This window comes from Lutra lutra, chromosome 6 (genome assembly GCF_902655055.1).
Source record: "Lutra lutra chromosome 6, mLutLut1.2, whole genome shotgun sequence".
In the NCBI taxonomy this organism is placed as follows: domain Eukaryota; kingdom Metazoa; phylum Chordata; class Mammalia; order Carnivora; family Mustelidae; genus Lutra; species Lutra lutra.
In genome coordinates, this window is record NC_062283.1 from 4,298,356 (window position 1) to 4,313,764 (window position 15,409).

At 42.9% G+C, this 15,409-nt stretch overlaps 1 protein-coding gene across 3 annotated transcripts in view; it reads left to right on the forward strand.

Moving 5' to 3' along the window:
• GPLD1 (glycosylphosphatidylinositol specific phospholipase D1) overlaps window positions 1-15,409 on the forward strand; it is a 60,247-nt gene that overhangs the window by 1,802 nt on the left and 43,036 nt on the right. For 2 of the 3 annotated variants that reach the window (XM_047732354.1, XM_047732357.1), the window contains exons 2-4: window positions 2,415-2,603; window positions 3,005-3,084; window positions 6,726-6,781. In XM_047732354.1, coding sequence (XP_047588310.1) covers window positions 2,530-2,603; window positions 3,005-3,084; window positions 6,726-6,781 — 210 coding nt within the window. In that variant the 5' untranslated portion in view covers window positions 2,415-2,529. Of the gene's footprint in view, window positions 1-38; window positions 184-2,414; window positions 2,604-3,004; window positions 3,085-6,725; window positions 6,782-15,409 lie in introns of those variants that run through there. The other variant, XM_047732355.1, reaches the window with a different exon arrangement.

The window sequence follows — 15,409 nt, forward strand, 5'->3', positions numbered from 1 at the left end:
ACGCGGGGACGCGGACTGGAGGCGGCGTAGGGGACGCGGAGCAGCGCCCTCTCCCGCGTCCTTGACGCCGCACCTGGTCCTGGATGGCGCGCCGCCTCGCTCTCCGGCAGACCTGGGAAGGCTCCCCCGGAGATGCACCTGCGGGCCTCACCCCCTCACCCTACCAGCCTCGAGTGCTCATTTGTAATTATTCCCCAGTTCCCTATCTGCTGCAAGCCAACAGCTCCTTCCCCCACGACCCCCGCCCCCCACCCCAAACTTGTATGCCCTGCCGCTGGAATTTGTCCTGGGTCTGTGGATGCGCTGGTGGCGTTTGCCCCAGCTGCTAAGGGCATGATCCCCGCTCTTCATCGCCGGAGCTCCCGCGCACTTGGGATCTGGGCTGAGGGTTCTCTACCCTGGCCAAGCGTGGCTCAGTGTTCTGAGGCCTGGGTGTTTTTCTGGGAGTGTGTTTACGTATTTTCTCCATTTATTGGGAGCAGGGATCCCCCTGATGTGCCACAGAGCTTCCGGAGAGAGACCGACTTGGTCCCAAACTCAGAATCTGTTGTTCACAAGCTCTGTGTGACCTTAGACAAATTACTTAACTTCAGTTCTTTTTCTTGTAGAAAGTTCTCTGTTTTACTGTGAGATAACCTATAATTAATTGCTTAGCAGAGTTGCTACATTAAGTTCACATCGTTCAAAGTTCTAGTAGATGCCCTGGAACAAGCCACTAGTTAAGTTAGGCCTCCAACTAGTCAATGGGACCATTTGTCAGAATTGAGTCAGCCGAGGTATACCTACAAGTAGACAAGCGCCTAAGAATCTGGAAGCAGGAAGGGAGTCACAGCTTTAATGACACAGATCCATATTTAGCAGGGCTGTCTTTGGCATCTGTAGGTTCGGGTCCATCTCCTTTCTATGCATTGATTTAGGATCACTAGTCTCAGCATATCTCTTCTTTTCCTGCTGCATCAAGTCTCCTGCTGTCTTTTCCGGAGTCTGTGGGCTCTTCCACTTTCTCTGGGAAATGTAGAGGCAGTAACTTTAAGTTTTGACTTTGTTTTGTTTTTTTTTTTTGCTGAGCCGGCGTCACTCAGTCCCACATCTAGCCGAAGTGGGAACAGTGGAGTTTAGTCTGTGTGTGTGTGGGTGTGTGTGTGTGTGTGTTGGCTATTTCCTTCTATATTCTAGTGAAGGAATTGGGGGAGAGAGGACCTCCTGGAGGGGAGGATGCTGCCAGGTGGGTTATCACTGAGGATGGGGAACCTGGCGTCTTTCCACCTGCTGCCTGCAGAGGGCGCCCTGCTGTTGCGACAACTGTAGCCACCTCTCTGGATCCAAAACCAGTCTGCTTATCATCTTAAGGTTCTGTTTCAAACTGGGTCCAGTCCCTTTTCCAGCTGACTTCTCAAAAAACGCACACTGCTTAAGGCCCATAGTACTTCTGGAGGCACACAAAACTGTTGCATTTCTTTTAAAAATCGGGGGAAAAAAGAACTTTTAGGCCAACAGAGATGTAAACTCTGACTTATTTTCAGGAAGGGGACCACAAAATCAAAAGTGCCTAAGTCCTAGGAAAGTCATGACATTGGCCTCCCCTTCTCTCTGACGGCCTTGTGCCCTCTGTGAGCCCCTTTCCGAGTGGGAACAACCCCCCGCTCCTGTCTTGCTCCAAGGCTCCGATGCCTCCCAGAGCCTGGCTGGGTGTGATGGTTCAGTGGGGCCTATGAGGACAAGACCATTGGCTTTTGGGACCTTTCTTCTTCACCCGGTCTTGACCTGGGCACCTCCACCTCTACTCCCACCCTTCTCCATCTGCTCCTCCACTTGCCATAAGGGGGAGATTAGACCTCTGTATATAAAACACCCTGTTAGCCAAAGTTCATGGCCTCTGGCCTAAAAGCAGTCAGGAGCAGCTGGACCTAGTGCCCTCCGGATTGGGAGAGAGCCACGGGCTTCTTTTCTTTGGGGCTTGCAGGTGGCCAAGCTAAGGTTACAGAACAAACTTGGCAGACACCTAAGGGTCCCAAATCATCCTATCTTCTCCTATTCTTCTCTTCCATTTGCTCACCTGAGCATGAGTACGGTTTCCTCCCACTCTTTCAGGATCTCCTTTCTTGCCTTTCACATATAATATGTATAATTTGAGCTGTAAGATCACCATCATTTCATGAAGAGCTTCTCCAAATTTTACCCATGGATTAAGTGCTGCAGACCAGATACTTCTTGACAGTTATATTCTGAGACTAGCATTTTCTGAATCCTTGTTTCTTGGTCTTAAATCTGTCCCACGTCTCCCGCCCTGCCGCGGAATCATCGTCTTTGCTTGGGGAGCAGGAATCTGAGCGTGCAGCAAGCTTGAGATAAGGTCCGTAAGAACAGCCAGAAGCGAGAGACCAGAAGGCTTGCTCTTGTGTAATCCCGTGCAGGTGTCGGTATCTGTTGCCAAATCCTGAACTAGAAGCCAGCGCCAGCTGATCGTCATAAAAGCTCTCCCAGCCACTGTGGCTTCGGAGGCCAGGGACGCTGGGCCCCCTGATCCACATGTGTGAAAGATGCCCGAGGGATCTGCCCTCTGAGCTGAGGTGGCCCAGCATGCGGACCCTCCGTCTAGGCAGGTGAGTCTCTCTGTCTCTCTTTTTCTTTTTTGAAGAAAGCAAAGAACGCTTACAGACAAGTTTGTTAGGGTGACCATACTCATTTCATGTTAACAAGAAATCTGGAGGACACCCGGGTCAGAAAGTAGCCATGCCCCCTGCTCAGGACATTCACATTTTGGCTGATAGCTTTTTCCCCTCTCCCAGGTGGAGTTTGTTTGCTGTTCTGGTGAAGTTAAACAGTAGTTAAACAGTTGACTGGGAAGTGTTATTATTTTGAAATGAGGCTTGGTTTTCCGTGTCAGTGACCTGCTTAGAGGGAAAGCAGTGGATCTGGGCCCGGGTTTCAGGCCAGTTGCCACAGCTCTGAGCACTTTGTGTCACCGAGGAGCGGCGAGTAACGAGGGCATGTCTGTTCGCAGGTTCTGGCTTGGCCTGCTGATCGCGCTGGGCTCCGTCCGCCCAGCAGGCTCGTGCGGCATCTCCACGCACATCGAGATAGGTAAGTGCCTGCACCTGGCCATGGGATGAGGGATGCTAAGTCTGTCAGAGGGCATTCAGGAAGAGATGTGGAGTCCGTCCCATGTATTGGTAATGAGTTTCCAGGACTGCAGTGAGCCGGGACTGGAGGCGGGTGGGTTCCGTGTAGGGCGGGCAGGAGGCTCCAGAACAATGCCTGGTTGATGATCCGGTCCCAGGCTGTTCCTCCAGGTGGGCAAACAGGAGGAGCTGGAGGAACTCGAGGCTGCCGTGCAGCAGGACCATAGCATGGGAGAGGAGGAAGATGGGTGGAACTCGGTAGGACTAAGGAATGTGTTTTCGTTGTTTTATATTTCCAAGTATGCATACAAGGCCTCTTGTGGTCACGGGAGTGGGTCCCCTGAGTCAAGTTTTTGGCTCCAGGGAGGGCAAGGAAGCGAGGGAGTCTGACCACTGGCATTAGAGGGGCCCGGGATGATGACAGGAGCTGGGGAGGACAGGTTTGGGGCTGGAGGCCGAGTAGCAGATACAGGCACATGGTGGATTTGGTTCTTGAAGTGTATGTTTTATATATATATATATATATATGTATATATATATATATATATATAGTTTTTAAAATATTTATTTATTCGACAGAGATCACAAGTATGCAGAGCAGCAGGTGGGGGTGGGGGGGGGTGGGCGGGAAGCAGGCTCCCCGTTGAGCAGAGAGCCCGATGAACCCTGGGATTATGGCCTGAGCTGAAGGCAGATGCTTTAACCCACTCAACCACACAGGCGCCCCTGTAATATATGTATATATTTTAAAAGATTTTATTTATTTGACAGAGACACACTGAGGGGGAAACACAAGGAAGGGGAGTAAGAGAAGGAGAAGCAGGATCCCCCTGAGCAGGGAGCCCGATGTGGGGCTCCATCCCAGGACCCTGGCATCATGACCTGCACCAAAGGCAGACACTTAACTAACTGGGCCACCCAGGCACCCCTATTTGTAATTTTTTTTTAACTCATGGAAAATGTAAGCCAATTTGTAATGCCATGAGAAACATTTATATTCTATAACAGTTTCAGATTTCAACTATATCTGATGTCTGGGTTTTCTTTTAGATTAAAAACAAGAATATTTTATAGTTAGGACCCTGGCCAGAAGGTACCAGTCAGAGCAAGATTACAAATAAGGTGTGTAAACTTCCCAGTACCAAATAAACCAAGGTATTTATTGAGTTCTGGTGGACAAGAACCTGTGATCCCAGAATTTTGCCTCCTGAAAGGGCAGGAGAGGTCACGGAGCCCAGTCCCTGTACTTCATGTACAAGGAAATCGATCTGGAGAGTCTCCCAGCTCACTCGTTAGAGGGCTGGCCTAGGATTGCAGCTCCTGAGAGTCAGGCCAGTGCTCTTTCCAAACACATTTATTGCTAAGAGGTAGTCAGGAAACAATAGAAAGGAGAATTAGACCCAGCTTCTAATACCAGCTCTGCTGTACACTAAGTACGTGACTCAGAGCAGTTCATTTTCTGTGTGTTCCTCTTCTGTAAAGCAGCCGAACATCTCTGTGAATTTGAAAGTTTTGTCGTTTTGTTGTTTTTGTTCTTTGAGATTGAAATTGCTAAAACTAAAAGTGGGCTGAGAAGAAGTATAAATGAAAATATTCAAGAATAAGTATAAATGGAAAGCTTTTAATCTTTGGAATTTTTAAATAAGATTTTATTTATTTACTTGACAGATGAGTAGGCAGAGAGGCAGGCAGAGAGAGGAGGAAGCAGGCTCCCCGCTGAGCAGAGAGCCCGATGCGGGGCTTGATCCCAGGACCCCAAGGCCAACCCGAGCCGAAGGCAGAGGCTAAGCCTCTGAGCCACCCAGGTGTCCCAATCTTGAGAATTTAAACACAGATGAAATATGAAATCTTAATGAAATCATATAACTGCTTGCCTTTTTTCAGTAGGTGCCAAAGATCCTAACAGATTATGCTGGATATATGTTTCATATATATTAATCTATTAATACAATATTAAACATAGTAGTACATTATATATAAATATCTATTAAACATGTTTATAAGATTTATTAAATGCAAACATATTACCAGTCTATATATTATGAATATATATCAACACATTACCATTGACTATAACACATTACCATTCAATATATATTGAATATATTAAAATGTAAACATTAATTTTTAATAAAAATAAGTATATAGCAAGTATATGAATGTTTATATCTATTAAATATAAAATTAAGTATATGCTCTTAATTACCTATTCTATATATGATATGAATATATAAATATTAATATATTAAATATATTAGTATAAAACTTTGTTTATGTGAACATAATTGAAGACCATTCCTAACCACAGATTCTGAGGAGTCATATGTGAGAGACAAAACTCCAACATCTGCTAGTTATTTAGAGGATTTTGTAAATATCTTGGTTCACATTTTCACTCCTTACGTAAAGCCTGTCGGGAGGCAGATGGTTCTGTGAGTTAGTTGGAATGGGCCTCGTGCAGTGGTTTGTAGCTGGAAATCCCCCCAGTCCTGTGTGCAGGTTACTGGTGTGGGCTGGGAGTCTGTGGCTTCTAGTGTTAGGCTTAGAGGAGTGGCTCTATTTTTGTATGACTTACAAAGCTGGATGTGATTCACAACAGGAGTAAGGTGTCCCCTTCGAATGTGCCTTCAGAAGGCATGTTTGTCTTAGAGATTCTAGTAAGATTCAGGGTGTGTGTGTCTGTGTGTTGGTGTGTGGGTGGAGCAGGTGACCTGGGATTTTTTTTGGGGGGGGGGGGTCCATCTACTGTGGCCCAACTGATGATAAAACATTTGAGAGCCATTGACTCGTCCATGGTTTTGGCCGTGTGTCCTATTTCCTGCTGAGGGTCATTTATCTCAGTGGGTTGTTGAGGCAAAATAAAATGAAGACACAGGGTGTTTACCGAGCTCCAACCGTGTATCAGCCACTGTGCTCATCATATCACATGTATTTTGTGTGACCCTCTCAGCACACCTTGTTGACTTACTTTTACCCGGGAGGGAACTGAGGCCTGGCTTTAGCAGGGCAGTGGTGCCAGATAAGCAGAAGCTTCCAATCGCCCCGCAAACTTGATTCGTGTTTTAGCAATATAAATATCATCTGAATCTTATCATGCCTAATGAAAGTGACTAGTGAGTACACACTTAATTTTCATTTCCCCCTTCCTTGATAGAGTAACAAAATTATTTTCCTTTTACTTTATTTTTTTTTAAAGATTTTTATTGATTTATTAGAGCACAAGCTGGGGGAGAAGCAGAGGCAGAGGGAGAAGCAGACTCCGTGCTGAGCAGGGAACCCGGTGTGGGGCTCGATCCCAGGACCCCAGGATCATGACCAGAGCTGAAGGCAGACACTTAACTGACTGGGCCACCTGGGCGGCCCTTATTTTTTTTAAGACAGAGGGAGAGAGAGGAGGGGCAGAGGGGGAGGGAGAGTCTTAAGCAGAGTCCATGCTGAACATGGAGCCTGACTTGAGGCTCGATCCCACAACCTGAGACGAAACCAAAAGTGTAATACACAACAGACTGCTCCACCCATACACCCCCATTTTCTTTTAAAATATCTTGAATAAGTTCTGTCTCAGCTACAGTTGAATTTAATTGATTTACTTATTTCTCTCAGGACACAGAGCTCTGGAGTTTCTCCACCTTCAGGATGGGAGAGTTAACTACAAAGAGGTATGAAGTTTAATTTTTTTTTCTCATTCCTTGTGCATTAACTCTCTTCCATTGGTGCCAAAATAAAGGTCCTAACAGATATTTAGGCAATTTTAGGAGTCAATTTTTTTCTTCATAAAACATTGATCTTTAGGGTTATAAAAGGTGTATGTCCCCTCCAGTACTACTTGAACATACATATATATATATTATATATATACATATAATGTACTTGAATATACATTATATATGTTTGTATTATATAACATATATACAGTTTATACTTGAACATACATACTATATGTTATATAATTAAGGTATTTTAATACTATATATTTTTATATGTATAACGTGTAACTTATATGCTATTATATATATTATATATAACTTAAATAGTATCACTGGGATATTTTAATGATGAATCAAGATTTGAAGAATTGAGAGAGAACTTTTTAAAAATGGTACATCTTTTTGCTTTTACAAAGAGAGGTCATGCCTGAGATAAATTATTTTTCACCTCTTGACTGCAATCCTATAAAAATTGCATCAGCACAAGGGGCAGGGAATGTTTATTCAGAAGTCTGCTTTGAGATGCTGGTCTGTGTCTCCTCCCACTCTATTCTTGGTAAGACTATCCGATGGCTTTCCTGTACTTATCCTCAAATTGGTTCTGTTCTGACGCTATACACTCTGGTTCTAGGCTAAATAATGCTTTGTGCAAAGATGATTCTTAATACTTAACAGTTGATAATAGAGATTAATATTCCCGGGTAACATCAGAATTGAATCAATTTATTACCAGTAAGTCTCTGTAATTCAGTATGGGAAGCAGGATGGCGAGATATCTCAAATTTGTCATATTCTCAAACCACTTTTAGACATTGTTTCAGCTTTTTTACTTGGCAATTGAATAGTGTTTGATTATCTTCATTGACCCTGGTGGAGGGTAGCTAGGGATGAGGGGAGAAGCAAGAACCTGCTGAATTCATCATGTGAACAGTCAGTCGTGAGTGTGTGCAGAGCGATTTTCTTGTAGAGATACCCTTGTATCATTAACTTAATTTGAAATGTGTGAGCTGGACACCTATCCTTCCCCTCCGTATCGGTCCTAATGCAGATACTGATGCCATCATTGGAAATGACTACATGCCCTGAGTGCTTACAGTCCACCTTCAGTTTCTGAGGGTCGGACTGCCTCACCTCTTATGATACACGATCCCTTTTCATGACGTAGTTTGTATCTCTGTATGTGGGACTTGTTGTAGTGTCTCTTTCTCCCCATTCACACCTGCTCTTCAGGGACTTCCGGACTCACTGGGGTCTGAATTTTGTTGGTTCTGGAATTATCTTTTGTTAATATATCCAGAGTTGACTGCTCTTTGAAGCCTTTGACTTCAAGAGAATAATGCATAAAGCTGAGAAAATCAGCGTATTAATTTATAAGAACTATCAGAAGCAAGCTCACCTCATATTGGTGGTGATTATTGCCCTGATACTTTTTTCCTATCCTTATTTAGTCTTCAAGTGTAGTTGACAGATACTGCTATATTACATATGTACAACATAGTAACCCCACACTTCTGCACATTGCCACGTGCTCACCACTGAGAAGTGTGGTCTCCACCTGTCACCTTGTGTTATCACAATGTTACGGTGTCTCCCGGGCTGTACTTTTTGTTTCCATGACTTGTAACTGGAAGCTTGTACGTTAACTCCCTTCGTCTATTTTGCTGATCCCTCCCTACCCTCCACCTTCCCTCTGGTAACCAGCAGTTTTTCTTCTCTGTATTTAAAAGTCTGTCTGTTCATGTATTTCTTAGATTCCACATGCACGTGAATTCATACGGTATTTGTCTTTCTTGGACTTACTTCATTTAGCATAATAACCTCCAGGTCCATCTGTGTTGTCACAAATGGCAAGATTTTATTCTTTTTTATACCCGAGTAATAGTCCTTGTGTGTGTGTGTTTGTGTGTGTGTGTGTGCGCGCGTGCGTAATCACATCTCCTCTCTCCATTCACCTGTCTATGGATACCTGGATTGTTTCTATAGTTTGACTATAAATTCAGGTGCATGTATCTTTTTAAATTAGTGTTCTTATTTTCTTGGGTAAATACCCAGCAATGGAATTACTGGATCCTATGGTATTTCTATTTTTAATTTTTCGAGAAGCCTCCATACTATGTTTACAGTGCCTGCGCCAGTTTACATACCCACCAACAGTGTACGACGATTCCTTTTTCTCCACATCATCATCAACACTTATTTCTTGTCTTTTTGATAGTAGCCATTCTGACAAGTATAAAGTGATAATCTCATTGTGACTTTGGTTTGCATCTCCCCACTGATTAGTAATGTTGTACTTTTTTTCATATGTGTATTGGCCATCTGTAGGTCTTCTATGGAAAAATGTCCTCAAGTCATCTGTTTCTTATGGGATTGTTAAGGGGTGTGTGTGCGCGCGTGCGCGCGCAGTTATAGAAATTCTTTCTAAAGTTTGGATATTAAACTTTTATTGGATGTATCATTTGAAAATATCTTCTTCCATTCAGTAAGTTACTTTGTTGTTCTGTTGTGTTCTTTTGTTTTGTTTTTTTTTTCCTGTGCAAAATCTTATTATTTTGGCGTAGTTCCAGTAGTTTATTTTTCTTTTGTTTCCTTTGCCTCAGGAGACCTATCCGTAAATATGTTGCTAAAGCCAATGTCCTATTTTTCTTCTACCTATATTTTCTTCTAGAATTTTTATGGTTCCAGGTCTCACGTTCAGGTCTTTAATCTATTTTATTTTTGTGTTTGGTTTAAGAAAATGGACCAGTTTCATTCTTCAGCATGTTGCTGTCCAGTTTTCCCAGCAACATTTCTTGAAAACACTCTTTTTCTCATTGTATATTATGACTCTTTTGTCATAGATTAATTGACTAAGTGAGGGTTTATTTCTGGGCTTTCTATTCCATTCCATTGATCTATGTGTCTGTTTTGGTGCCAGTACCATACATTTTAATTACTGTAGCTTGGGGGCGCCTGGGTGGCTCAGTGGGTTAAGCCGCTGCCTTTGGCTCAGGTCATGATCTCAGGGTCCTGGGATCGAGTCCCACATCGGGTTCTCTGCTGAGCAGAGAGCCCGCTTCCCTCTCTCTCTCTGCCTGCCTCTCTGTCTACCTATGATCTCTGTCTGTCAAATAAATAAATAAAATCTTTAATTACTGTAGCTTTGTAGTGTATCTTGAATTCTGGGGTTGTGATATCTCCAGTTTTGTCCTCCTTTCTCAAGATTTCTTTGGATATTTGTGGTCTTTTGTGATTCCATACAAATTTTAGTATTGTTTGTTCTAGTTCTGTGAAAAATGCCATTGGTATTTTGATAGGAATTGCATTAATCTGTAGATTGCTTTGGGTAATACGGACGTTTTCACAACATTAATCCTTCAAATCCATGAGCACAGAAATTCTTTTCATTTGTTTGTGTCATGTTCAGTTTCTTTCATCAATATCTTACGGTTTTCAGAGTATAGGTTTTTCACGTCCTTGGTTAAATTTATTCCTTGATACTTTATACTACTTGGCACATTTGTAAATGAGATTGTTTTCCTAATTTTTCTTTTTGCTATGTCATTATGAACAAATAGAATTGCCACAGATTTCTACATATTAATTTTGTATCCTGCCACTTTACTGAATTCCTTTATTCTAATAGCTTCTTCGGTAGTCTTTAGGGTTTTCTATATATAGTATCATGTCGTCTGCAAAGAGTGACCATTTTCCTTCTTTCTTACCAGTTTGGATGCCTTTTTTTTTTCTTGTCTGTTAGCAGCAGCTAGGACTTCCAGTACTCTGTTGAATAAAAGTGGTGAGAGCAGACATCCTTGTCTTGAGTCTGACCTTAGGGGAAAGGATCTCAGTTTTTCCCCATTGAGAAGGATGTTAGCTGTGGGTTTTTCGTGGAAGCCTTTATCATGTTGAAGCATGGTTCTTCTAAATCCACTTTACTGACAGTTTTATCACAAACAAAGGTACTGTATCAGATTCTTTTTCTAGAGCTCTTTAGATCATATGATTTTTATACTTCTTCTTAATGTGATATGTCACATTGATTTAAGAATATTGAACCACCCTTGAATTCCAGGAATAAATCCCACTTGATCATGGCAAATGGTCCTTTTAACACACTATAGAATTTGGTTTGGTAATAAGTGTTGAGGATTTCTGCATCTGTGGTCGTCAGGGATACTGGCCTGTAGTTCTCTTTTTTTAGTGTTGTCTTTGTCTGGTTTTGGAATCAGGGTAAAGCTGGCCTTGTGAAATGGATTTGGAAGTTTTCCTTCCTGTTCTATTTTTTTGAATAGTTTGAGAAAAATAGGAATGAATTCTTCTTTAAATGTTTGGTAGCACTTCACCTGTGAAGCCATTTGGTCCTGGATTTTTTTTTTTTTTAAGATTTATTTATTTATTTATTTATTTGACAGAGATCACAAGTAGGCAGAGAGGCAGGCAGAGAGAGAGGGGGAAGCAGGGTCCCCACTGAGCAGAGAGCCTGATGTGGGGCTCGATCCCAGGACCCTGGGATTATGACCTGAGCCAAAGGCAGAGGCTTTAACCCACTGAGCCACCTAGGCACCCCTGGTCCTGGACTCTTGTTGAGGAATTTTTTGATTACAGATTCAGTGTTTTTACTAATAACTGGTCTGTTCATATTTTCTACTTCTTCTTCTTTTTTTTTTTTTTTTAAAGATTTTATTTATTTATTTGAGAGAGAGACAGTGAGAGAGAGAGCATGAGCGAGGAGAAGGTCACAGAGAGAAGCAGACTCCCGCGGAGCCAGGAGCCCGATGCGGGACTCGATCCTGGGACTCCAGGATCATGACCTGAGCGGAAGGCAGCCGTCCAACCAACTGAGCCACCCAGGCATCCCATTTTCTACTTCTTCTTGATTCAGTTTTGGCAGATTGTATGTTTCTAGGAATTTATCCATCTTTTCTAGTTTCTCCAATTTGTTATGTAACGTTTCATAGTATTGTTTAATAATTCTTTGTATTTCTGTGGTGTTGGTATAGTTATTTCACCTTTTCTGATTTTATCGAGTGCTTGCTCTTTCTTGAGCTCTTTCTTGAGGAGTCCGGCTAAACGTTTATCAGTCGTGTTTATCTTCTCAAAGAACTAACTCTTGGTTTCATTGATAAACAATAATTTTGTTCACTTATTTCCACTCTAAACTTTATCTCCTTCCTTCTACTAACTTTGGGCTTTGTTATTCTCTTTCTAGTTCCTTTGGATAAAGATTTGATTGCTTTTTTGAGACTTTTCTTCTTTCTTATAATAGGCCTGTACTGCTGTAAGCTTCCTTCCTAGAGCGGTTTTTGCTGTATCCCAAAGATTTTTTTTTTTTTTTTTACGTAGGTTCTTTTTTTTTTTTTTTTTTTAAAGATTTTATTTATTTATTTGACAGAGAGAAATCACAAGTAGGCAGAGAAGCAGGCAGAGAGAGAGAGGAGGAAGCAGGCTCCCTGCTGAGCAGAAAGCCCGATGTGGGGCTCGAACCCAGGACCTGGGATCATGACCTGAGCCGAAGGCAGCGGCTTAACCCACTGAGCCACCCAGGCGCCCCTTTTAAGTAGGTTCTATACCCCACATGGAGCTTCAACTTATGACCCTGAGACCTGACAGTCCTGTGCTCTACCAACCAGGCCAGCCAGGTGTCCCCACAAAGATTTTCGGTCATTGTGTTTCCATTTTTGTGTGTCTTTCTGTGTTGTTTCATTTCCTCTTTGACTTCGTCATTGACCGTCTGTTGTCACTAGCATGTCATTTAGCGTCCATTTGTTTCTCCCCTAGTTTTTTTTTTCTTATAGTTGATTTCTAGTTTCATACTGTGATGGTTAGATTCACTATATAGATTTACTTTCTATAAAAATAGACATAATTTGCTATTTTAACCATGAAATCCTACAATGGTAGTTATGTGGTTGGTGCTGTCTTCTCTGCCCCACTTCCTTCTGCCTGCCTACAGGAGAGATTTGTCCTTTTGTGATTAGAGAACTGAGAGATGCTCACTGTAAAACACTCTGAGACAATGAATGTTGACACTTGGCTTTATATCATTCTAGACATTGTTTTTTAATTTATTAGTACTTTCTTCCCCCCAAATTACACTCTACACACTATGCAACTTGCTATTTTTCATTGAATATATTGGTGATATCTTTCCATGTCAGAAAAGATGTTGAGAATCAATTAGAACAATTACATATTTTTCTATTACCATACTGTATCATAATTTATTCAGCCAATTTTATATTTTAACTTTTTACTTGGAAGTAATTAAAAACCCATAGAAAAGCTGGACAGTTGGGCAATCTCTATATGCCCTTTACCATATTCCTGTAGATCCTCTATTGGCATATTTGGCCTTTCATCCTCTCTGTTGTCCCCCAAGGGAAGGATGTAGAACAGGGAAGGAATGAAGGTCTTTATTTGGTGTCTCAGAATTGCACTTCAGGGGAGCACGGATTCCAGAGTAACCAGAAAAGTGTCCAACTCATGCAGGGAAAGCAAGGGGATTTTACGAGAAGGAAGAGAGAATTACAGGATTTACATAAAGCAGAGAAAAGAATGCTGCTGTATTGGTGCTAACCAGTGGAACCACTTGTGATGACTGTCTTACTGATCATCGCTGCTATCAAGCCAAAGTCCTCCTGTGTATTTATTAACTCTGCTGTCCTCGTCTGATCCAGATGCCAGTGGCTCTGTTGAAATCTTATGGGCCAACCGCTTGTCAAAGATTTGCTGCTTCCGGCCCAGTTCAGTTTGTCAGTTGGCATGAAAATGGAGTCTCTCGTGGCTGGAGATTCCATGCAATTCCACACTATTTATACATGCTGATTTCTTTTCCCCTGGACAATTCTCGAGTGAATTCCTGTTGTGATGCCCATTATCCTTCAACTCATGATCGTGTATTTCCTAAAAACGAGGACACTACTATGGAGCCACAGCACAATAATCAGTCAGGAAACCAACATTGAGTAACACTCTCCCCTAGTCCTCAGACTTTATTAAAATCTCTCCAGTTGTCTCAGTAATTAATCTTCTTTCTGGTTCCAGGACTGATCCAGGACCATATGATCTAGAATAGTTCCTCAGGCCTAACTTGTCTTTAATGACCTTGATATTTTGGAAAGGGCACAGTCCAATAACAGTCAAATATACCCTAGTTTGGTTTCATGTGCTAATTCCTCCTTGCAGGTTACCTTTTTTTTTTTTTAAAGATTTGATTTATTTACTTGAGAGCACATGTGGGTGAGCACAAGGGGTTGGGGGAGGGGCAGAGGGAGAAGGAGAAGCAGACTTCCATCTGAGCAGGGAGTCCGATGCAGGGTTCAGTCCCAGGACCCCAAGATCATGACCTGAGCTGAAAGTAGACGCTTAACTGACTGAGGCACCTGGCGCCCCTTGCAGGTTATCTTTTGACAGAAACATCACAGAACACAGAAGCGATGCCGTATTCTTATCGCATCGTACCAGAAGGTTCATGGGGTCAAGTGTACTGTTTTGGTGATGCTGAATTTTTCCTTTCTAAGACTTTCAGTGGGTGGTTCTTTAATATTCCTTTCCTGAGATTATTTTGGTGGTGGTGGGTGGGGTTGTTTCAAGTATGTTTGTTACCGAAGTATTTTATGACGGCTGCTTTAAAGTATTTGCCAGGTAATTCTAAAATTTCTACCATTTCGGTGTTGGCCTCTATTGGTATCTCCTTTCATTCCTTCTGAGATCCATGGTTCTTGGTGTGATAGGTGATCTTTGATTAAAACCTGGACATTTCAGGCATTAGGTTATGAGACTCTGGATCTTACTGACTTCTTCTGACACCTCGTTGGGAAGGGAACAGAATGGGGAGGGTCACCCACCTCCTGACTCTCCTGACTGCCAACTCGGGGTAGAAGTCAAGGTTCCCTCTGAACCTCCACGGACACCTCTCTGGCTGGGAGGGGTAGAAGTGCCCAACTATTGCTCTTCTCTGTGGCCTCTACAGATACTGGGGGGGGGGGGGGTGTCTCCTCGTGGTGGTGAACTTCCTGCCCTCCCCAGGGCCTCTTCTGATCCCACCCAGTGGGGATGGGGAGAGGCGCCATGTTACTGCAGTTGGGATTGGAGGCCCAGGCTCTCCCCACCGTCTCCACTGACACGGAGGGGTAGGGACGGGGGACAGATGAAAGTCCTGGTGAGGGTAGGGCCACAGTGTTTTCTGTGATGTTCGGCTGGAGTAAAAGGCTATTGTCTAAAAGCTTTCTGTCTTGCTAGGCTGCTCTTTTCTTGGTCTTAGGGTTAGAGAAAGCAGGCTTTTGTTGTGGCGTGTGTGTGTGTGTGTGTGTGTGTGTGTGTGTGGTTTATGCTCATTAGAGTTTCTAGGTTGGCATGCTTTCCAAGTATCCAGTTTGGGATCTCTGAGGCAAAGAGAAAGCCCAGAGAATTGACCAGTGTCTTCTTCTGGCCCTGAGCTCCCAGACACCTCTACCTCTCACGGGCTTCTTATGCTCATTTTGTGTACAACACCCAGGGGTTAGCTTAGCAAGAGGAATAAATACATCTGTTCCCTCTTCCTGGGAACAGAAGTCCTAGTGATGTTAATTTCTATCTCCTGGTTAAGATGATGTCTTC